The sequence below is a fragment of the Camelina sativa genome, chromosome 10 (genome assembly GCF_030686135.1).
Source record: "Camelina sativa cultivar CO46 ecotype springtype chromosome 10, ASM3068613v1".
NCBI lineage: Eukaryota > Viridiplantae > Streptophyta > Magnoliopsida > Brassicales > Brassicaceae > Camelina > Camelina sativa.
The window spans coordinates 952768-975903 of NC_141889.1; the positions used below are offsets into that span (position 1 = coordinate 952768).

The 23136-nt window shown below is 35.2% G+C and overlaps 6 protein-coding genes across 8 annotated transcripts; all 6 read left to right on the forward strand.

Moving 5' to 3' along the window:
* The first annotated feature begins 5348 nt into the window (after positions 1 to 5348).
* On the forward strand, positions 5349 to 9021 carry LOC104716324 (agamous-like MADS-box protein AGL21). 3 transcript variants are annotated; one of them, XM_010433710.3, is made up of 8 exons: positions 5349 to 5890; positions 7637 to 7715; positions 7837 to 7898; positions 8025 to 8124; positions 8237 to 8278; positions 8399 to 8482; positions 8563 to 8714; positions 8813 to 9021. In XM_010433710.3, exons 1-7 carry the CDS (start codon positions 5709 to 5711, stop codon positions 8701 to 8703), a joined length of 690 nt encoding a protein of 229 aa, XP_010432012.1. In that variant the 5' UTR covers positions 5349 to 5708; the 3' UTR covers positions 8704 to 8714; positions 8813 to 9021. The 3 variants fall into 3 exon arrangements, 2 of the variants coding, with proteins under 2 accessions (XP_010432012.1, XP_087324283.1); XR_015567979.1 differs by having other exon boundaries at positions 5447 to 5890; positions 8211 to 8278; XM_087468157.1 differs by having other exon boundaries at positions 5447 to 5890; positions 8237 to 8482.
* A 225-nt stretch (positions 9022 to 9246) lies between these two features.
* Positions 9247 to 12740, forward strand: LOC104716325 (serine hydroxymethyltransferase 1, mitochondrial). The gene is made up of 15 exons (XM_010433711.3): positions 9247 to 9660; positions 9770 to 9820; positions 9995 to 10081; positions 10203 to 10324; positions 10463 to 10539; positions 10640 to 10764; positions 10918 to 11010; positions 11095 to 11187; positions 11270 to 11467; positions 11558 to 11662; positions 11745 to 11810; positions 11907 to 11984; positions 12071 to 12182; positions 12272 to 12382; positions 12467 to 12740. Exons 1-15 carry the CDS (start codon positions 9574 to 9576, stop codon positions 12613 to 12615), a joined length of 1554 nt encoding a protein of 517 aa, XP_010432013.1. The 5' UTR covers positions 9247 to 9573; the 3' UTR covers positions 12616 to 12740.
* Positions 12741 to 12865: 125 nt separating this feature from the next.
* On the forward strand, positions 12866 to 13969 carry LOC104716327 (NAD(P)H-quinone oxidoreductase subunit M, chloroplastic). The gene is made up of 2 exons (XM_010433712.2): positions 12866 to 13504; positions 13673 to 13969. Exons 1-2 carry the CDS (start codon positions 13052 to 13054, stop codon positions 13871 to 13873), a joined length of 654 nt encoding a protein of 217 aa, XP_010432014.1. The 5' UTR covers positions 12866 to 13051; the 3' UTR covers positions 13874 to 13969.
* A 204-nt stretch (positions 13970 to 14173) lies between these two features.
* Positions 14174 to 16327, forward strand: LOC104716328 (uncharacterized protein At4g37920). The gene is made up of 6 exons (XM_010433713.2): positions 14174 to 14464; positions 14669 to 14934; positions 15021 to 15186; positions 15266 to 15510; positions 15588 to 15775; positions 15864 to 16327. Exons 1-6 carry the CDS (start codon positions 14290 to 14292, stop codon positions 16093 to 16095), a joined length of 1272 nt encoding a protein of 423 aa, XP_010432015.1. The 5' UTR covers positions 14174 to 14289; the 3' UTR covers positions 16096 to 16327.
* A 55-nt stretch (positions 16328 to 16382) lies between these two features.
* On the forward strand, positions 16383 to 19576 carry LOC104716329 (heat shock 70 kDa protein 9, mitochondrial). The gene is made up of 6 exons (XM_010433714.3): positions 16383 to 16588; positions 16929 to 16993; positions 17099 to 17177; positions 17287 to 17853; positions 17950 to 18570; positions 18654 to 19576. Exons 1-6 carry the CDS (start codon positions 16514 to 16516, stop codon positions 19299 to 19301), a joined length of 2055 nt encoding a protein of 684 aa, XP_010432016.1. The 5' UTR covers positions 16383 to 16513; the 3' UTR covers positions 19302 to 19576.
* A 373-nt stretch (positions 19577 to 19949) lies between these two features.
* Positions 19950 to 23064, forward strand: LOC104716330 (glycine-rich domain-containing protein 2-like). Its single transcript, XM_010433715.3, has 6 exons — positions 19950 to 20083; positions 20209 to 20396; positions 20476 to 20596; positions 20683 to 20931; positions 21024 to 22346; positions 22420 to 23064. Exons 2-6 carry the CDS (start codon positions 20233 to 20235, stop codon positions 22939 to 22941), a joined length of 2379 nt encoding a protein of 792 aa, XP_010432017.1. The 5' UTR covers positions 19950 to 20083; positions 20209 to 20232; the 3' UTR covers positions 22942 to 23064.
* Positions 23065 to 23136: the final 72 nt, after the last annotated feature.

Consider the following 23136-nt stretch of genomic DNA (forward strand, 5'->3'; position numbering starts at 1 on the left):
TGGTTAATGGTTGAGAATTTGGGTAATCTGTATCGGATCCATATTGGTCCTGAATACCGAACGATTCATTTAGTTAACCATGGTGGGAAATTGGTTATATATATGAAATCGTAACCCAAAATGCCCATCGAATCGTTGAGAATTAGAAAATGGACTTTATGGGCCATAAGAAAGAATAATAAAGATAGTTCTTACAAATTGCGCATCGAATCATGGCACTCCACAGAGATTAGATCAGTATTAATTATATTAACTAACTAGTTCCAAACCAAACCAAGCTCTCACAACCCTCTTTGTACTTAATTTTCTTTTTTGATTAATAAATTTAACATTTCAAAAAAAAAAAAAAATCACATCTCATTTTTTATAGCAGCTTACATATCATTTTTCTATATTTTGTGAACATTGATTTTGTTTTTCAGATAGATTACTTCTTTAAGATTCGTTTTCATAGTTTTCCCAAAAAAAAATGTTAACCTTACGATGTCATCGTTTTAGATCAAAACTTTTAAGTTGAGTTGAGTAATTAATTTTTTTATTTTTTTTTAAGTGAAATTTCATAAAAAATCTTTGTAGTATATGTTTCTTAGAAACTAATGTTTCAGTTCAATTTTATTTTCTGTTTAGAATTTTATAAATACAGTTACATTAATATTTTTTCCTCCACCATGAATTAAAATCTTACTTTTATTCTAAAACTCATCAACACATTCTAAATTTTGGAATATAATATTTTTTGGTTAAAATTTGTCTAATAACATTATTACTAAAATAAATTCATAGTATTACTTTCTATTTAAAAATTTAATTAATTTTACTTAATTTGTTTTTAATTTATTTTATACTATTATTAATTATAAGTAATAAATATGCAGTGAATGAATACTTAAATAATATTTTTAATGCAGAAATAATAAGATATCTGGATTTTGATTTAGTTTTGATGGATCTAATCTAAATATTAAATTTTAATACTGATCTAATCTAAATATTAGTTTTGATAATTTAGTTTTGATGGTTTAAATGACATTTTTCCCTAACAGTAACAATTTCAAATATTTGTTAGCTTCTACATATCACCCGGGTCCAGGGCGAGGGATGATTATTTTATGACATGATCCACATTTATCCAACATACAAATATTGCATAACTTTAAGTTATCAATCGATCTTGTAACGACGAATCATGGATCTTATGATCACTTAAACTATTTAATATGTATATGACAAATACATTTTGGGCACTCTGAGTAAAATCAATTGTCTATTCCTTTTTGAGCTATACTCAATTATGCAACACACTATCGCTTTAAATTATGCTCTCTTATTTTCAGGATTACTTTAAGAACTATGTAAGGAATCATCTTTTAAATATGAAATTTTATTATCTAGTGAGCTATGATGACATTTTCAACTAGTGTTACCGTTGATATCGACTGCATTGTTAATTATAGTATTCTAAAATTTTAATACTATATATTTTCTCAATGAAATTGTTTTGGTTTAGTGTGTCTGACTTTTGGTCGTCCGAGTTCGATTGTATTCTTTAGTTTCAATTTTCCTAACACTTTTAAGCCTTTTTCAAAAAAAAAAAAAAATCCAACCTTTTAGTGTGTCAAATATTATGAATCTGATGTCAAATATAATTTTGGATTGGTTAGGAAAAACTGGTTCAGACTTTGAATATATTAGTAGATTGAAATAAATTATAAGTTAACTGGTTCAAATAATTTCCAATCATTTTTGTTTATGAACTTGTGTTTCTTTTACTTGTTTAACAAAAATCTCATGAGTTGAACAAATTGTACCATTCATGCATTCTGAAACATTGTTAGTACCACTCATCACATGTTTATTGTGGCCTAACAAATAACAAATTGATTGAGAAAATTTCGATTTGATATCGAAAATGTTCAAGAGTTTGAAATTTTTTTGAAATTGTTATTTTTGTATATTATTTTCATCTATCTTCAAAACAAAATAAATATGTTTCAGAATTTTTGTAAGGAATTTGATATTATGATTTTAAAAAATTGTGCAGTTCATTCTTTATTTTCAATGACCATTTTCTTATATCAAACTCTAATTAAGATGCAACCATAGTATGAAATCGTTAACCCAAAATCTAATACTAAAACTTTAAATTCAAATTTTTAACTCTAAATAATAAGCGTTTCAAGAACACCAAGTACTATGCAACTGAGTCATCATCGAGAAGACGGATGTAACAACAGTATGTGTCTCCTTCTCGATCATGTTTGTCCAAAAACTATATGATCTTGAAATTATTAAATATTACTTACTACTACCAGAGGACTAACTCATAACAGGTATTATTTTTATTTTAAAAAACTACTAGTAAAAATGAAATAATGGCCAACAACTTTGGAACATTTAGTACAATATCCACCAGTCTTCAAGTTCCAAGGCTATCTTTTTAAACTCGACATTTGCAATTACTAACTATATATAATTATCATCTTCGGATATCTGAAAAAGAAGGTTAAATTTAAAACTTTATGGACCCCAAAGATCATGTGGGATTTAATTTTTAAAACATCAAAAGCGACAACACCTTATCCTTTTCTTGGTCTGATCGATATATAATCTAAACAAGGTTTATTATCATTCACACTACCACTCTGAGTACTCTTCTCACGTGAATTTCGTAGCACCAACCAAAAAAAAATACACTTCCTATAGCCAACACGTAACTACATTTAAAAAAAATATGGTGTCAAATGGTAGACTAATTATGAATTCTTCGAAGAATAATGAAAAACAATAACTTTGTTGATGACGATATCTCTCTATGTATAACATGATTCGATCCAAAATATAGCATTAATTAATTATACTTCAAAAAACACAGTCTGGTTTTGTAAACGCTCAAGTGGTGTGGCAAATAGCTAACGTAACATGCTTTGTTGTAAAGTTACAAGAATCACCTGAGAAAGACTGTATTCTATAAAACAATAGGTGTTTGTAGAGTTGAATATACAGTGTGTTGTGATTAATGAATATATAGATATGCTATTCCATATAGTCAGTATGGGTATCTATAATAAGCATTTTTTGGTAAAAAGAATAATTAGGTCACATGTGAAACCTACTACTCTTTTTAGCTACCAGCTTTTTTGTACATAAGTTAGATATTTGGTTTAGTCATTACTAAACATTTTCTTAAAATTAGTTCTTATATATGACAGCAACGAAGAAACACATACATACAAAGATATCGTTAAGGGGGCTTATGAAGACCAAAATAAACGAAGACTATGACACACTGGTAAGTGGTAACTGTGGAATTATTTTGTACACTTCACCTTAAATTGTAGATTTGGGAAAACTTAAAAACTTTTGGAAACGTGAAACGTAAAAGAGAACCCATAGAAGTGAAGATAATAATGATTATTATTGGTAAAATCGAAATGATTCGCTGATGATTGACACCTGGCGTGAATGAGACTAAATCTTTTATCTTAAGACGACGATAATTGGGGATTTGGTCACTTGGAAGCACTTTAAGATTCTTTTTTTGTTAAGTAGAAAAGAAAGAAAAAAAGAGCAAAATCTCAAGTTTGAGTTTGAGTTTGAGATTCAAGATGTGATTGGTTCGAAGCAGTCCAGCCCACGTGGTCCTTATGTGATCTTTATTACCCATGTTATCCATCTGGGTCCCACCTGTGAATCTTAGATATCAAATCGAATTTCGTTAGGGTTTGAATTTGGTTTAGTTAGTTCGGTTTATAAGAAATTTTGCTACATCTAAACCAATTTTAATTTGGTCTGGTTTCATTTTTGATTGGATCACGAGAACATGTGTATTGGTTAGTGCGGATATCGATCTTAAATCTTCAGTCATGATATTATCAACACAACATCTTAATTCTTAATATTTATGGTTTACATTCAGTTACTAATTAATAATATCTAATAATCTATAATATTTAAGATTTGTAATGTATAAAATTAATTTTGTATTTAAATAAAATATGAATGAAATACCATGGGAGTCAAGTAATTTACTGACTCAATATTTTGCACCAAAAAAAAAATGATATTAATAAGTAAAATACAAAACAATTTGAAAAAGAATCAGGTGTGCGGTTTCTGCGGTGGAGCGTGCGAAAGGCATCCATCAATTGGTGTTCTCACTTCTCAGGAGCTGTTCCTGCTTCTCCCACGTGTGCCTGTCACAAATGCATATTGCATTTTCACAACATATATACATTTATGTATCATGTATGTAATAGGTTATCATATGTATGAGTTTTAAAACTGCAAATATATAATACTTAAAAAATATATATATATATATAATACTTTTACTCGAGATACCTAAAGATATATGCAAATAAAAGTATAACATTATATACCCACTCTCTCTAGTCTCTACGACGATACGATTTAGTTTTCAAAATTTATGTTATCTGGATCTGAAAAAAAAAACAAGTTTCTTACATAGCACGCACAACACTGATTATATGTTAAATTTTTAGAATTTAATTTTGTAAATTCGTATATTTAAAATTTCCGTATCAACGATTAAGAATTTTGTTTTCTAATATATAAATTTGGTATGAGCTGTATACGGTGTTGCTTTGATAACAAATAAAGCATCAAGCCATTGAAAGTAACAGACGTTAGTTACTTGACTGATATTAAATTTCTTGCCATATTTGGTAACTTACGACAAAACAATTAATATGGTGAATCTCCGCAACTCCAAGTTCCTGTCTGACACGTGTACTTTAAATTGTTTTTATATACAGTTTCATTGACACAAAATTAATTTATTCATTTGTATTTTTACAGAATGCCATATGGATCTATTTGTACTATGTATTTTGTTCGATCCATTCTCTTACTTTTTTGGGTAAATATCTTTTGTACAGATTTAATATATAGTATATACTGTTTTCCTATGACCATAATTAAGGTCCATAATACTTTAAAGCTTTTTTATATCACCTATAAAAGATTATTAGTTAAGGAAAGCAGCATATAAAGCTAGAGAGTTTTGTCAGAGAAACACAGTCCTGTGATGCACCCATTCACTATTTCCACAATTCCACATGACATCTGAAAAAAAAAAAGACTAAGAATTTAATTATAAATATGTACGGACATGTTAAAAAAGGAAATAGTATTGATAATGAATATTTACCTAACTCACACTATACGTTTAATATTGTTTCACTCCTTTTTATATATCCAAACAATTCCATTAAGTTTCCACTATCTCTCTCACAATAAAGTATATGTTATATATAAAAAAGTATCAGTGATTAAAGTTATGTATACATTTATGCTATATTTATATGTTCTCTTAACCTAGGAACTTTATGAGAACTTCTTTCTATTTCGTTGGTTTGATAAAATCACACACAAATACTATTTTTGGACTATAAATATAGTACTCTACTACGTATTAAAATTACCAAAAAAAAATGTCTCAAATTAAGAGGTGACTGTGTTTATGGGTGTGCATATATGCGTATATATACTTAGTTTATTCCTCGAATAGATTGTTGACTCTTGGCTCAACCTTCCTCTCTCTCTCTCTCTCTCTCTATTTGTACCTTTCTCTTTCTCCTTATTCGTTCATCTTCATCTTCGTTTCCCTTTTGGTATTGGTGAGATCTACAAACAAAAACCCTAGAAAAGAGAAGAACCAGAGGAGAATCAATTGGAGGATAAAATTGATGGGAAGAGGGAAGATTGTGATCCAAAGGATCGATGATTCAACAAGTAGACAAGTCACTTTCTCCAAACGAAGAAAGGGTCTTATCAAGAAAGCCAAAGAGCTAGCTATTCTCTGTGACGCCGAGGTCGGTCTCATCATCTTCTCTAGCACCGGAAAGCTCTATGACTTTGCAAGCTCCAGGTTCTTCTTTTAAAATTATTAATTTTGAAATTTTTACATATCTTCTTGATTTCGTGGATATACGGAAGTGTGGGTTTCATATGATTTTATGCTACGGTTTTGTTTGCAAGGCTTGGGGATATTCAGTGAAATATATGTACCTGTGTGATCTATTCGTATGTAGTGGTAAAATTTTCGCATCTGGCGGTCGGTAGAACATGTTACATTTTGCTGTATGTACAATAAGATGTGTATGAATAGCCGACAAACTATTTTTTTTAACAACAAGGAAATATTAAAATTGAGTATGGAAAAAATGATTTGAAGTAGTTCTTTTGCTTCATATCTGGGTGATTATGTGTACACAGTATATTTTGAAGTACTTTCTTAACATGTGTTTATGTGTTTCTACACGTATTATGGACATTGACATATAGTTAGACTCAGTGTTTTGCTTTTCCGAATTTAGATATGTTTCAGAGGTAGATGAGATCGATAACAAGTGAATGCTCAAACATCAGTACTGGAAAGCTAAAACATAGGTATAAAGAGACCACAAGATTGAATGATTGTATGGAGAGGGAATTAATTTCTCAAAACCAATAAACTAAAAAAGTATTTATAATTTAATTAAATAACAAATTATCTATTTATACTCACAAAAACATAAATACATTTTTGATATATTTGTGTAAAATTGTATCATTACAGTAAAATAACTTTGTATGTTTAAAATTATATCTACAATATATTTAACATTTTATCTGCCGAATGGCTCTGTATATTTAACGGTGTATGCAGAATCTCGTTTTCATTATTTTCATATGTAAATTACTCATTGATAAAACTTTAGTTGACATATATAAATGCATAGACAAGAAAAACGAATTGTTTATTCTGCCTATACAATATACAAATTAAAAACATATATCTATATATATATATATTTAAATTCTAAAGAAGATATCAGTTCAACTAACCAAATTTAAAAGTTTTATAATGCGAAACAAATATTTGATAAATTCTTAGTAAGGATAGTAGAAAACCTATCATGTGAGGGATTAATCATTGGTCTCAACGTTTGCGAGCATTGTTAACTTTTCATATTTATCTTATGATATCATTTTCTCATGTATCGTGAGAGTTCATGAACCACAAGATATATGAAACTTAGCATAGTTGAGTACGATTCTTAAAACTTACTGACACTAGGATATGCCTTATTGTTCCTTGGATTTAATTAGTATAGTAAGTGTGCCATGTTAATGCATTAAGACCGACCCTTATTATAAGTTTCTTCTATTTTTATTCTTTGTAGCTCATAGAACTGGATATATTGCTTTAAAGCTCTTGGTTATCTACACCCAAAAAAAACATTTAAGCAATTTTTTTTTAATAAAAATGGAAACTAGCATCTATTTAGTTTATATATATATATATATAGTTTTTTAGTTTTTACATGTGTGTGTAACAAAATCATATTAGCGAAAGTTAATATGTTCTGTGGAATGTATGTGAACATATACAAGCGTGTGTCAATTTCTTGTATTTGACTGAAAAAAGTCTATATTAAACAATACTGATACTGTACGAAACTTCAAGGCTATGTGTTTTTCCTTTACGTATGAAAGATTTTTAATTTATGGATCGGGGGAGTCGAATAAACTTCATGGAAGATATCTTATATGCTCTTCACTGTGATAGATGATATGACATGAGTGAATTATATAAGATGAACAAGGTACTAATATCAAATCTTTTGAATAGCATGAAGTCAGTTATTGATAGATACAACAAGAGCAAGATCGAGCAACAACAATTATTGAACCCAGCATCAGAAGTCAAGGTATATACATATATATCTTGACAAATATGCAAATATATGATTATTGATTTAGGTTTGAGAATCGTGTATATTGAAATGAGTTCTAAGTTTGATAAGTTATTTGTGTTGTGTGTTATTATAGTTTTGGCAGCGCGAAGCTGCGGTTCTAAGGCAAGAATTGCATGCTTTGCAAGAAAATCATCGGTATGAACTTTTATTACACATATATAAGGATATATACATGTATATGTTTGATAAAAAAATCTGTTGAAAGGGCGTACAAGGAAATGTAGAAACTTGTACTTATAGATTGTGTTTGCTATGAAACAGGCAAATGATGGGAGAACAACTAAATGGTCTAAGCGTTAACGAGTTAAACAGTCTCGAGAATCAACTTGAGATAAGTTTGCGTGGAATTCGTATGAAAAAGGTATATAAATACTCTCTACCTTGTATTATATGCTTTGGAGTGTATCACTCAAAAGATTGACAATATCACACAATGGAATCCAATAGAACCGATTGCTTTTTGGGATTCACAGGAACTAATGTTGACTCAAGAAATCCAAGAACTAAGCCAAAAGGTCACTATGATATATATATATATATATATACACACAAATTTACCCATATATGTAAATTCCTCAAAAGAACACAAGTTACAATTCTTAATGATTATGGGATTTGCGTTGATCTTGATGCAGAGGAATCTCATTCATCAGGAAAACCTCGGTTTATCTAGGAAGGTACAACGGATTCATCAAGAAAATGTGGAGCTCTACAAGAAGGTGACAAACATGTATATTAATACAAACTCCATATATCTGGTTAGAATAAGAGCTTTGAAGTGATGGCTTCAACTTTTCAGGCTTACACGGCAAGCACAAACGGGTTTATACACCGTGAACTAGGAGTTGTCACGGATGATGAATCACACACTCAGATTCGGCTGCAACTAAGCCAACCCGAGCATTCCGAATACGAGACCCCACCAAGAGCAAACGAATAACATCAATTAAGGTAGGAATTTTATTAAATCTTTTTCGACGTTCCACAACAAAAAGAAAACCCCTTTAAGCAATTTGTATGTTATGTAACCCTTTTAAAAAAATTCACAGATTGAAGTTCGAAGATACTATGATGTTGAAGAACAATCCAAAGGATTGGTTTATATAAAGGGTATCTTGAATTGGAAACCCAATAAAACTAAGCCATGATATGGTTCTTGTAACACCAATCATATTTTTCTCTTTCTCTCTTTGTGCATTTCAATTTGAAAAATATATATAATTAATTAAAAGCATATATAAAAATCCAGTGTTTGTTATATTGTCTTTGTTTAGAATCATAGATTCATTAATTTATAAAAACACAAACAGTAGTAGTATATATGTTTATGTTTTTACGAGAGTTAAACTAAAGTGTCATAACTTGCTATTTAAAACCGGTTTGGAAACTATATTAGGGATAACAAAATCGGTTATCGTTGACTGCGTTGACCAGAAACCAAAAAGGTTCAGTCTTTAAATAAGGGAAACACACACAAATCATCATCGTCATCAAATCATCACAACTCACAAAGGTTGGTGTAGAGCTGAGACAGTGACCTGAGAGATAACGACAAAGAAACAACAAAATAAAATAAAATAAATTTTTTTTTTTTTTTTTCCCCGTAAAATAAGAGGGAAAAAATTCGAAAAATCGACTGCAACCACCAAAAGCTCAGCCAAAAGCAGAGGCCACAAATCTCTCTTCATCTATCCTTGAGGATAAACCCAATTTTTTGGGGTTTTTTTTCTTCCTTTCTTTCGTCTATGACTCAAATCTGTTTCTAGGGTTCCAAACCAGAGAGAGAGACAGAGAGAGGTTTAGGGAAAAAATGGCCATGGCGATGGCTCTTCGGAGGCTTTCTTCTTCAATTGACAAACCCGTTCGTCCTCTTATCAGATCCACTTCTTGCTACATGGTAAAGTTTCCTCCTTTCATCGGGTTTTTTTATCATCGGATTAAAAAAAGTTTCGATTTTTGTATATTTGGGTTTCTGATTTTTTGTTGTTGTTGTTGTTTCGTTGCAGTCTTCTTTGCCCAGTGAAGCTGTTGATGAGAAGGAGAAATCTCGTGTCACTGTGAGCTTTTAACACAATCCATTCTTTTTTTACTTTTATCTCTTGTTGTTTTATAGTTTTCCTTGCTGTTGAAGCAATGGTTTTGATTGTTGAAGTTCTGTGTCTGTTTTAAATTGGGGGGGAGGGGGGGGGGGGGGTCTGAATCTTATAAACCTATTGTTGTGTTCGTTGCAGTGGCCAAAACAGCTTAACGCACCTTTAGAGGAGGTTGATCCTGAGATTGCTGACATTATTGAGCATGAGAAAGCTAGGCAATGGAAGGTTAAATTACTCTTTCTTTTACTTACTACTTAGTATCTGAGACTAATCTCTCTTAAATCTTGTTTCTTGATTGATAATCGTGCGTTGGGCTGATATTTGTGTAACACTTATGTTATCAAAGGGACTTGAACTTATTCCATCTGAGAACTTCACATCTGTGTCGGTGATGCAAGCTGTTGGGTCTGTGATGACTAACAAGTACAGTGAAGGGTATCCTGGTGCCAGATACTATGGTGGAAACGAGTATGTTCAGGAAGTTTCAATCTTTCATTTTGAGTCTGACGCATACTTTCAGTTTCAGATTATGACATGATTGATTGACCAATCTCTGTGATAAGAATTGAAAAAGATGCTGACTTCAAGTACCTTTTTGCATTGTAGGTACATAGATATGGCAGAAACCTTATGCCAGAAGCGCGCTCTTGAAGCTTTCAGGTTAGATCCTGAAAAGTGGGGAGGTAATTACTCATTCCAAGTATATGAGAAACAAGAAATCTGAATTATGTAGAACTATTTCTTATGCGTTTCTGGAAAATGATCTGAATCCTGTCGTTACAGTGAATGTGCAACCTTTGTCTGGATCTCCTGCCAACTTCCATGTCTACACTGCATTGTTAAAGCCTCATGAGAGAATCATGGCTCTTGATCTTCCTCATGGTGGTCATCTTTCTCATGGTTATCAGGTACCTTCAAGATAACTTTGTAAATGTGCCTTTCCCTTAAACCTAAACCTCTGCTATCTTATTATGAATGTACACAACTGTTCCTGTGTTGATGTCATTTTGGAACTCTCTGACTTTGATGTATAACAATTTCTTTCGTCTTATTTCTATCAGACTGACACCAAGAAGATATCTGCTGTGTCTATCTTCTTTGAAACAATGCCCTATCGACTGGATGAGAGCACTGGCTACATCGACTACGATCAGGTTCCTAACTCTTCTTCCTATGGTATAAGTACCCCTCTTCATATGGTTATCTTACAATTTTAAGTCTTTCATTTTGATATGCAGATGGAGAAAAGTGCTACTCTTTTCAGGCCAAAATTGATTGTTGCTGGTGCAAGTGCTTATGCTCGATTGTATGACTATGCCCGCATCCGAAAGGTAATTAATCACATCCCTAAGTACAGGGAAAATGACAACAAATTATTCTAATCAAGAGTTCTAATTCAAACTCTTTTCCCAGGTGTGTAACAAGCAAAAAGCTGTCATGCTAGCAGATATGGCACACATCAGTGGTCTGGTTGCTGCTGGTGTTATCCCTTCACCGTTTGACTATGCAGATGTTGTAACCACCACAACTCACAAGTCACTTCGTGGACCCCGTGGAGCCATGATTTTTTTCAGAAAAGGTGTTAAGGAAACTAACAAACAAGGAAAAGAGGTACAGTATAACAAAAAAGACCAAAATTTGAACCAAAACGTTTTAGATTTATGTACACTCTTTCATGTCATTCATTTGTTTTCTTGAAAGGTTATGTATGATTTTGAAGACAAGATCAATCAAGCTGTCTTCCCTGGTCTTCAAGGTGGTCCACACAACCACACTATTACAGGACTAGCTGTTGCTTTGAAACAGGTACAGTGAGTCATGGAATGGAATTAACGTTGCTTACTGGATTTACGGTTTCTTTAACCTCCAAATGGTTTGATTAATGCAGGCAACTACTTCAGAGTACAAAGCATACCAAGAGCAAGTCCTGAGTAACAGTACAAGGTTTGCTCAGGTACTAATTGAGCGAATGAAAGAAAAAAAGCATATGGCGTAGTATCTACTTTAATTTGATTATATCTCTAAATGGTTACATTGTTGTTTCGTGCAGACTCTGATGGAGAAAGGATATGAACTTGTTTCTGGTGGAACTGACAACCATCTGGTTCTAGTGAATCTGAAACCCAAGGTCACTTGATCAATTTGCAGTACCCATTTGCATTATTATATTTTTATCTTCATAGTTAAAACACATTTTTATCGATTTTTCTGCAGGGTATTGATGGATCTAGAGTTGAGAAAGTGTTGGAAGCTGTTCACATTGCATCCAACAAAAACACTGTTCCTGGAGATGTTTCTGCCATGGTTCCTGGTGGAATCAGAATGGGTAAAAATCATATTTAAGCCTTTTTTAATTCTTTCTGGTATATGCGAATGGAGTTCTTACTGATATCCTCTGCTATTTTTTATTTTCAGGTACTCCTGCTCTCACTTCCAGAGGATTTGTTGAGGAAGACTTTGCCAAAGTAGCTGAATACTTCGACAAAGCTGTGAAGTTGGCTCTCAAAGTCAAATCTGAAGCTCAAGGTTTTTCATTTCTCTGATCATGATGCTTTGTTTTCCGGTTCTTATAAACAATGACTGAACTCATTTGTAATGTTCTAAAAACAGGAACCAAACTCAAGGATTTTGTGTCAGCAATGGAATCTTCTTCAACCATTCAATCAGAGATAGCGAAGCTGCGCCATGAAGTCGAGGAATTCGCTAAGCAGTTCCCAACAATTGGGTTTGAGAAAGAAACCATGAAGTACAAGAACTAAAATGTTTTATCTCGCAAATCTTTCTTTTATTGTCCTTTGAATTCCCATGGAATGTATAGATGATGATACATGTAAAACTCTGTTATTGTCTATTTTACGCTATGCAAAAAATAATGATCTGAGTATTCTCTGTTGTGTATACAAATCTAAATCAATAGAAAGATAATCTCAGAAAGAAATAAAAATTTGTAACACATACAACAAAACAGTGAATTCCTAAAGAAGATTGTCTTTAGCTCACAAGTGACTTCAAATTAACCACAAAATACCAAGAAAACAAAAAAAAAAGAGACAAATAAAACCTAAAATCTGGGAGAAGCTCATCCATAAGCTGTGGTCATTTCTCAATCTCAACAAATCTCTATACAGACTATGGTTCTGTAACCGGAAAACATCTCACAACTTGATCTGGTTTTTTCCATTCTAACACAAAAAAATGGTTGCATCATTCTCTTACACTGCCTGCACCAAGCTTTCTCTATTACGTCCTCCTATGGTTGCTCAAATCCGACCAAGAACAACACAGAAGGCGTTCGCGGTGACAAATCCTGAACAAGACAGTACTCTCGAGGTACAAGAAACAGAGACAATCAAAGAAGAGCAATCAACAGAGAAGATGAAGAAGCAGCCAACGCCATTGAGACCAGTTGAGAAGCAGCTGAACGTGAAGAGCAAGGGTATGGGCCAGTTTGGTGGTCAGTGGCTAAGCAGTGTCACACGTCACGTTAGGATCTACGCGGCTTATATTGATCCAGAGACTTATGAGTTTGACCAGTCGCAGATGGATAAACTCACTTTGATTCTTGACCCAACTGAAGAGTTTGTGTGGGATGATGAAAGCTGTAACAAGGTCTATTCTTATTTCCAAGAACTCGTCGACCACTACGAGGTAATGATAACGATTAACGAAAAAAAATCATCTAAAAGTTAGACTCATTCAACAAGACCTTAATTATAGAGTGTACTTGGTGTTTTTTAGATTTGGAAGAGTCATTGATATTGAAGATTAAGAAAGAGATGATGATAGAGATTTTAATGGTGTTTTTGTTTTGGACAGGGAGCACCATTAACGGAGTACACATTAAGATTGATAGGATCGGACGTAGAACATTACATAAGGAAGATGTTGTTTGATGGAGAAATACAATACAATATGGATGCAAGAGTTCTCAATTTCAGTATGGGAAAGCCTCGTGTTCAGTTCAATACCAGCAACATTGAAGTCGTTGGAGATGGTCAGCCTCAAGAGGACGCATAGTTAAAACAACTTTATTTGCTGTAATTATGTAATGAAAAATATCAAAATAGTACTATATTGTGTACTGGTTTTATAGTATGCTTTTTAAACCTTAAATCACAAAGTAACATATGTCTAGATTGTGCAATGTTATCCTCCTATTAGTAATCCGCATAACAATTTTTTTTGTCAAATTTAATTCTTTCTTCACGTAGTTGTAATATCTAATCTAAGCATCTTTGTCTCATTTTGGTCTTTGCTCATTCATGTTCCTAAAAATTACCCTTTTTTAAAAATTTCAACATGATACAAATATTTACTAGACTTTACAACTTTGCCCCAAAAGTTACGATTTTTATAGAAAATTTTGGTCTTCTTATCCTCAGGCGTTTCTCGTCGTTTCGCCACCAAGACGAACACAGTTCTGAAGAAAAAAGATGGCGAATTTACTGGAAACATCAATTTTCTTCTCCTCAGCTGATAAATTACTGTTTTTACCGCCCAATAATTCTCAAACCCATCTTCTCCCTTTCTCTGCTTTCATCAATGGAGGAAGAAGGAGACGCAAAATCTCAACTAGTATCACCTTTGCTACCGACACTGTCACTACAAGTAAGCTCATCATAAACCTTAAATCTCTCACCTTTTTTGTTTATTACCAAGAAAGTCCTTTCCTTTAGGTTCTAATTTGAATTATCAGTCGCCTTTAGATAAGGGGTTTTGTAGAAAAAGCTAAAACCTTGACTTAAAACCCTTAGGATTTTGTCTGATTACTACAGAAGGTTTTCTAATTGAAGATAGAATTGTTTTGTTTAGGTACTGAAGTAAAAATATCTGTTGAGGATCCTATGGAAGTTGAGGTTGCTGATGGCTACACTATGGCTCAGTTCTGTGACAAGATTATTGATCTGTTCTTGAATGAGAAACCTAAAGTTAAACAATGGAAGACGTATTTGGTTTTAAGAGATGAATGGAACAAGTACAATGTTAATTTCTATAAGCGTTGCAGAATCCGAGCTGATACCGAAACCGATCCTATATTGAAGCAGAAGCTTATTTCTCTGGAAAGCAAAGTTAAGAAGGTAGTTATAGTGCTTTATCTTTCAACTCTGGTTTCGAGGATTAGTTTATTGATGTTGTGAACTTAGAGAGTGTGAGCATGTTGCAGATAGATGAAGAAATGGAGAAGCACAATGACCTTTTGAAGGAGATTCAAGAAAACCCAACAGACATAAACGCAATCGCTGCCAAGAGACGCAGAGACTTCACGGGAGAGTTTTTCCGCTATGTAGCTTTGTTATCAGAAACTCTTGATGGCTTAGAAGACCGAGATGGTACTTAAAACATTTAATCATGTTACTTAAATTTTTGATTCTCACAGTATCATGACTGTTTCTTTCCTTTTTTGAGCAGCTGTCGCGAGGCTTTCAACTAGGTGTTTATCTGCTGTGAGTGCTTATGACAATACACTGGAGAGTGTTGAGACTCTAGATGCTGCTCAAGCAAAGTTTGATGGCATTTTAAACTCTCCATCCGTGGATGCTGCTTGCGAAAAGATCAGAAGTTTAGCCAAGGCAAAGGAGCTAGATTCGTCATTGATCTTATTAATCAACAGTGCATACGCTGCTGCAAAAGAGTCTCAAACTGTTACTAACGAGGTAATTGCATTACGATTATAGAAAGAGAAGCTTTGATCTTTACAGTCTTCTCATATCAAAATTGGATATTTGAACAGGCTAAGGACATAATGTATCATTTATACAAAGCTACAAAGAGCAGTCTTAGAAGCATCACACCGAAAGAGATCAAACTTTTAAAGTACTTACTGAACATAACAGACCCCGAAGAACGATTCTCTGCTCTAGCAACAGCATTCTCTCCCGGTGATGACCATGAAGCTAAAGACCCTATAGCATTATACACGTAAGTAACAGTCACAAAAAATCCTAACTGTAGTTTTTTCATCTTTTAACCACAATAATGATGCTAACTAGCTTATGAGAGCACACAGGACACCAAAGGAGCTGCATAAGTGGATAAAGATAATGCTTGATGCTTACCATCTCAACAAAGAAGAAACTGACATTAGAGAAGCTAAACAGATGAGCCAGCCTATCGTTATTCAGCGGCTTTTCATCCTCAAGGACACGATCGAAGATGAGTACTTAGACAAGAAAACAGTCGTGGCTGATGAAAATCCAAAGAAGGAAGATGATACTTCTGTTGAAGACTTTTTGAACTGATATTGAGCAATTAGGTGAGAGGGGGAGGGGAGTGAGTAATTTTGTAAAATTCGCAGCTATAACTGCAATTACGACTAAATATGAGATCTATATATAAATTAGTATTTTGGCAAAAAATCTCATGTTTCGGGCCTGGCTAATGAGGTCAATAAGCCCATGTAGGGTCCAGGTTTGTAAGAAAAGTCAACATAATACTTGTAGCCCACGAATTTTTTAGATTAGTGTTCCTATATTACCCCTGACCAATAGTACTGTCTAAAAAAACGAGAAGGTTATAATAGTAATTTGGAGTTTAATCAACCTTTATTATAAGGTCTTAAACCCTACGCGTAGCACAGCAGCCAAACATTTCAGTTCGTCTTCTCCGACCTTAAAACCCTGAGATCTTAAAAATCTCCACCGACTCTCTCCCAATCAAATGGCCTCCGTCGCGCTTCTACGGTCCCTTCGCCGACGTGAAGTCCAAACGGCTTCCGTATCTGCGTTTAAATCCGTATGTGTTTTCCCTTTAATTTTCATTTTTTTTGCTTGAGAAAAGTCATGTTTGGTGTTTTCTGGATCTGAAATCGTTAGTACCTGTCCAAAATCGAACAGGGTTTTGAAATTACCCAAGCGTTGAATCTGGGTTACTATGTTCGTATAAGAATCAATTCTCAAGGTTTTCGATCTAGGTTTCTTAAAGTTCCGTACTTTATGTTTCTTTCTAGTTTCTGTATCATCTGTGAAGCGATCTACTTTGTTCCTTATTGATTTTATAAGTCATTGCTTGAGGCTTTTGAATGGTTTCAAATATGAATTGGAGCTTTACCCTGTTTGTATTCTTAACTCTGCAGATCTCTTCCGCAAATGGAAAGACGTCTTTGTTTGGGAAGTTGGGTTACTTGGCCAGACCTTTCTGGTAATACATCAACCTTTCAGCTTTTGGTATTTGAATGACAAACAAAATCACTTGTTTATGTTATCTCTTATCCTTTCGTGTATGTGTGTTGTTCTCTATATGTAGCTCGAGGCCTGTGGGGAATGATGTTATCGGTATTGATTTGGGTACTACCAATTCTTGTGTAGCTGTGATGGAAGGGAAGGTAAACTCTTCCAGCCCTGATATCAATTTTTTGATATATTGGCTTCTGGATTCTGTAGGTATTGACTTGTGGATTCTTAAGGTATTGACTTTGATCTTGTTTTTTGCAGACCCCTAGAGTTATCGAGAATGCCGAAGGAACTCGAACCACACCATCAGTGGTTGCTATTAACCAAAAGGGGGAAATTCTTGTTGGAACACCGGCTAAACGTCAAGCTGTGACCAATCCAACAAACACGATCTTTGGTTCCAAACGTTTGATTGGGAGAGGTTTTAGTGATCCTCAGACACAGAAAGAGATGAAAATGGTCCCTTTCAAGATTGTTAAAGCACCTAATGGTGATGCTTGGGTTGAAGCAAATGGACAGAAGTTTTCTCCCAGTCAAATTGGAGCTAATGTCCTCACCAAGATGAAGGAAACTGCTGAAGCTTACCTCGGAAAATCTATCACCAAAGCTGTTGTTACTGTTCCAGCTTATTTCAATGATGCCCAGAGACAAGCTACAAAGGATGCTGGGAAAATCGCTGGTCTTGATGTCCAGAGGATCATCAACGAACCTACAGCTGCTGCACTATCATATGGTATGAACAGCAAAGAAGGTGTCATTGCTGTATTTGATCTTGGAGGTGGAACCTTTGATGTTTCTATCTTGGAAATCTCAAGTGGTGTTTTTGAGGTAATGCCTTGTTTCTTCTTCTGCTATGTTACTTTTTCTTGATTTGCTTTCTTTTTTTCTTTCTTTTGTGGGTATATGACGATGTTCGCTTATCAGGTTAAAGCAACAAATGGAGATACCTTTTTGGGAGGAGAAGACTTTGACAACACTTTGTTGGACTACTTGGTTGGTGAGTTCAAAAGAACAGATAATATTGATCTGACTAAGGACAAGCTTGCCCTCCAGAGGCTGAGAGAAGCTGCAGAGAAGGCCAAGATTGAGCTCTCTTCGACATCTCAGACCGAAATCAACCTGCCTTTCATTACAGCGGATGCTTCAGGAGCAAAGCATTTGAACATAACCTTAACAAGGTCAAAGTTTGAAGCTTTGGTTGGCAGTTTGATTGAGAGAACAAGATGTCCGTGCCAAAACTGCCTGAAGGATGCTGGAATCTCAGTTAAGGAGGTTGATGAGGTTCTTCTTGTTGGTGGAATGACCCGTGTTCCGAAAGTGCAAGAGATAGTTGCTGAGATATTTGGGAAGAGTCCTTGTAAAGGTGTTAACCCGGATGAAGCAGTTGCCATGGGAGCAGCCATTCAAGGTGGTATCCTCCGTGGTGATGTGAAGGAGTTGCTTCTGTTGGATGTGACTCCTCTCTCACTGGGTATTGAAACACTTGGAGGAATCTTCACCAGGTTAATCAACCGAAATACCACTATTCCCACAAAGAAGTCTCAGGTAATGAGACTTGACAGAGGACAATATCATATTATGTCTTAAAAAGCTGTCTGCTAATTGTGTCATTGTGATTTGGTTATTAGGTTTTCTCCACAGCGGCGGACAATCAGATGCAAGTGGGAATCAAAGTTCTTCAGGGAGAACGTGAAATGGCGTCTGACAACAAAACTCTTGGAGAATTTGACCTTGTTGGGATCCCACCTGCGCCGAGAGGAATGCCACAGATCGAAGTTACATTCGACATTGATGCAAATGGTATCGTTACAGTATCAGCGAAAGACAAAGCCACAAATAAAGAGCAACAGATCACAATCAGATCTTCAGGTGGTCTCTCAGACGATGAGATTAACAGAATGGTCAAAGAAGCTGAGCTTAACGCACAGAAAGATCAAGAGAAGAAGCAACTTATCGACCTGAGGAACAGTGCTGATACTACAGTATACAGTGTTGAGAAGAGCTTGAGTGAATACAGAGAGAAGATTCCAGCAGAGGTTGCCTCTGAGATTGAAACTGCAGTGTCTGATCTGAGGACTGCTATGGCTGGTGAGGATATTGAGGACATCAAGGCTAAGCTTGAAGCTGCGAACAAGGCAGTGTCAAAGATCGGAGAACACATGTCTAAAGGATCCGGATCATCTGGTTCTTCTGGATCCTCTGGTGAGGGTTCAAGTGGAACTGATCAGCAGACTCCTGAAGCTGAGTTTGAGGAGGCGAGCGGGTCGAGGAAGTGAGGTTTCTAACCGATTGCATACATGAGTTCAGGTTTTTTTACCAAATAAGTTTACATGCTTATCGCCCTCAACAAAATTTGATTAGTTATGTGTATTTAAAAACCTTTTCTGAGAGATACCTCTTGATATCTTTGAAACCTATTGGGAGTCCTATCGAGGGTCTCGGATGTAGTAGTTGTTGAGATTACTTTGATTGGTTTTTATTTTCATGAAATTTACGGTTATTAGCTTGACCGGTTAACGGGACGTCAATAACCGCTTATGGTTTGTTCGTAGTTTACCTTTCTCTGATTAGATTAAGTTGTTTTTTTAGATTATGAATGATCTGAAAGATAATGCTACTTGATGAAGAAAGACGACAGTTGAATTGTTTTGTAATGTGGGCAAAGAAGCTCAAAGAAAAGAAAGACTTGGTCATGTTGTAGACTTGGTCAAATTCAATTACTTGTGGAACTTAAACTTCTTCGTTCCATTGAACTGAATGAAAAAAGAAAAGCGAAAATGTCAGCAAATTATGGGACTTGCTTTCTCTGTTCCTCGAAGAAGTTGTTGATTAAGAAATTTATATTAATGGCATATAAGTATTTGTTTATTAAATAATCACATTAGGAAAATAGTATGCAAGGATTTTAAAATTCGTAGTCTTCCCGGTCATAGGGGTAATATCGTAGTTTCAATAAAAGCAGAGAACAACGCTATAAAGAGCGGCTGTTGAAGAAGTCTTCATTCTCCCTCAAACAAAACCTCCAGAGTCAGCTTCATCAAAAGAAGTTTCCCCATTGGTATAGTTTGATTCTCTTTTTTTTCCATACTTTTTTAAAAGCGTGTACTCATTTCTTGCAAGTTAACAAGATAAAGACCAAAACTTTGGGTCAATTACAGACTTTTTCTATTCGTATTTTTGCAGGTGAAAGAAGATTTGTAAGAAGAGATGGAGAAAGAAAAGGAGCAAACTTTGGAGTGGATCGAAGCTCAGAAGATAGAGATAAGCGTTGACCTCTTTGCTGCAGCCAAGAAACACCTCCACTTCCTCGGTGCTGTTGATCGGAACCGTTGGCTCTATGATGGCCCTGCACTCGAAAGAGCCATCTACAGGTAAATTAGTCTTACGAATCTAAGTTAGGGTTTTTTTTCTTTTCAAAAACTCTCAAATTTGGGTGGTTTTGTTTTACAGATACAATGCTTACTGGCTTCCCTTACTTGCTAAATACACTGAGTCTTCTTCGATCTGTGAAGGACCATTAGTCCCTCCTCTTGACTGTGAATGGGTTTGGCATTGCCACAGGCTTAATCCGGTAAATCTAAATCGATATTTCATCTCCGGTTAATTTTTATTGTGTTGGATAGTATAGAAGCTCAAAATGTTGTTTAATCATTTCAGGTGAGATACAAAACTGATTGTGAGCAATTCTATGGGAGAGTTCTTGACAATTCTGGTGTTGTATCTTCTGTTAATGGAAACAGCAAATCAAAAACTGAAACTCTATGGAAAAGATTGTATCCTACGGAGCCTTATGACCTTGATTTGGATAAGGCAATCTCAGAGCCAGAGGATGTCTCATCTCTTGAGAAATGCACCAATTATGATCTTGTTTCAGCTGTCAAGAGACAATGCCCATTTTACTACCAGGTAAAAAAATTATGGTCAACTTCTTTGTCCCAAACCCGTTTTATTGCAAGGTTTTTTAATTGATTTTTTGTTGTGTATCTTTGTTGTTGCAGGTTTCAAGAGCTCATGTGGACAATGATGTCTTTCTGCAAGAAGCTGTGGCTAGATACAAAGCATTTCTCTACTTGATCAAGAGAAACAGAGAAAGTTCTGTTAAGCTTTTCTGTGTTCCGACTTACGATATTGATCTTATCTGGCACACACATCAGCTTCACGCTCTCTCTTACGGCAATGATTTGACAAAGATGATTGGTAAGGTCTTGGAGCATGATGATACAGACTCCGACCGTAGCAAAGGTAAGAAGCTTGATACTGGTTTCTCTGGAACTACTGCTCAGTGGGAAGAAACATTTGGTCGAAGGTATTGGAAAGCTGGTGCTATGAACCGAGGTAATACCCCAAAGCCGGTAATAACTTCTCCTTATGTTTGGTCGGTCAAGAAATCAACTGGGAAAGAGGAAGAGTTCCAGAGTGTACTCCAATATCAAGAGGTGAAAGCCATTGAGGTTATCTTGGGGATTGTTGGGATTAAGAACTTACCAGATGCTCACAAAGGAAAGGTCTTTGTTGTGTTCAGCAAAACGCAGCCGGATTCTCTGTTTAACGCTGAGCGTAGGCTTACCATTTTATCTGAGTCTTGTGGGGAAAAGCAAGTTGCTTTGTTCCAGTGTGAGCCTAAAGGAGAGCTAAGTTTCCAACTTATGTCTTCTTCGAAGTCAAAAAGCTTAGGTTTCACTTCTCTATCGCTTCCAGAGTTTCTTTTCCCAGTTACTAAACTCTCTGTTGAGAAGTGGCTGGAGTTAACACCAACTAGAAGAGGAAAGACAGATGATCCGAACCCCATCTCTCTGCGAGTGGCTGTCTCGTTCACCCCTCCAACTCGAAGCCCAACAGTTCTACAATTGGTTCAAGCAAGACCGTCGCTTAAAGACTCTTGTTTCTTTCCAATGATGGGAAAGGCACGTCTTGCTAAAAGTTTTACACGCGTTGTTGATGAAACCGAAACAGAGGTGATCAGTCTCCAAATAAGGAACTCTAACGACGCAGCACCAAAAGCTGATAGAAGACAAGTGATTGGTGTAAAAGAGTGTGGTGAAACTTATGTTTTAGCAGAATATGATGGCAGTTTCTGGTCTCTGCTTGACTCAAAGTGGTCACTTAAGCAGACAAGCGATCCCACCAAAGATGGTCCTATGTTTGAGCTCTCTGGTACTCGAATGGTGACGTTTTACTTAGGGAGGAAGCTGGAGTATGAGCCAAAACATAACGCAATGCTAAAGAGCGAGAAAGATTTCATGACTGCTGTTGAATTTTCAAAGCAACATCCTTATGGTAAAGCTGCAGGGTTACTCGATTTGAAGTTTGGTTCTATTGAGGTAAAGATCGAAACTTCAAAATCCACAATTTTATTGTTTGGCTAATTCTGATTCTGGTTTATATAAAATGCAGGCGAAGGAGAACTGGCTGGTTTTGCCTGGAGTTGTATCTGCTTTCATACTCAGTGATCTTCTGAAGAATAAAGGCTTTACTGCAACCACAAATAAAGCCTTCATAACAGAGGAAAGCAATGAGATTGGTGTTTTGAGTCAAGTGAAGCTAGAAGCAGAAACAATGATGAATGTGGACTTGACTAGTCCAGTTGAGGTAGCTACAGAGAAGATCAATGGTGGTGCTAGGTGCTTTTCGAAGGAGCTAAACGCGACCGGTGACTGTGGGAACATGGTTGAAGAAGAAGCTGGTCATTTTGGCTGTGGAGGTTGCGGTGGATGCGGAGGTCAATGTGGCGGTGGCGGCAGGTGCGGTGGCGGTAGGTGCGGTGGGATGACGAAGATGGGAGGTGGATCCTGCACTGGTGGTTCCACTGGCTGCGGTAATTGCGGTGGAGGATGTCAAGTAGGATCATGTGGTCATATGATCAATAATAATGCTAGAGAAAATGCTGAAGCTCTAAACGACGTCGTTGCTGCTTGATTATTCCGATACATAGCTTATCTTTACACCTAAGTATATATATATATGGTCTTAAAAATATAATGAAACTAATGAGAGATGCTGTTATACATGTGTTTAATATAAATAAAAGAGATATTAATAGCGCGGTTTATAGAAATAAAACAGAGAAGTTCCTCTGCTTCTGTTCTGTTTCTCTAGATAGAACAGAAGCAA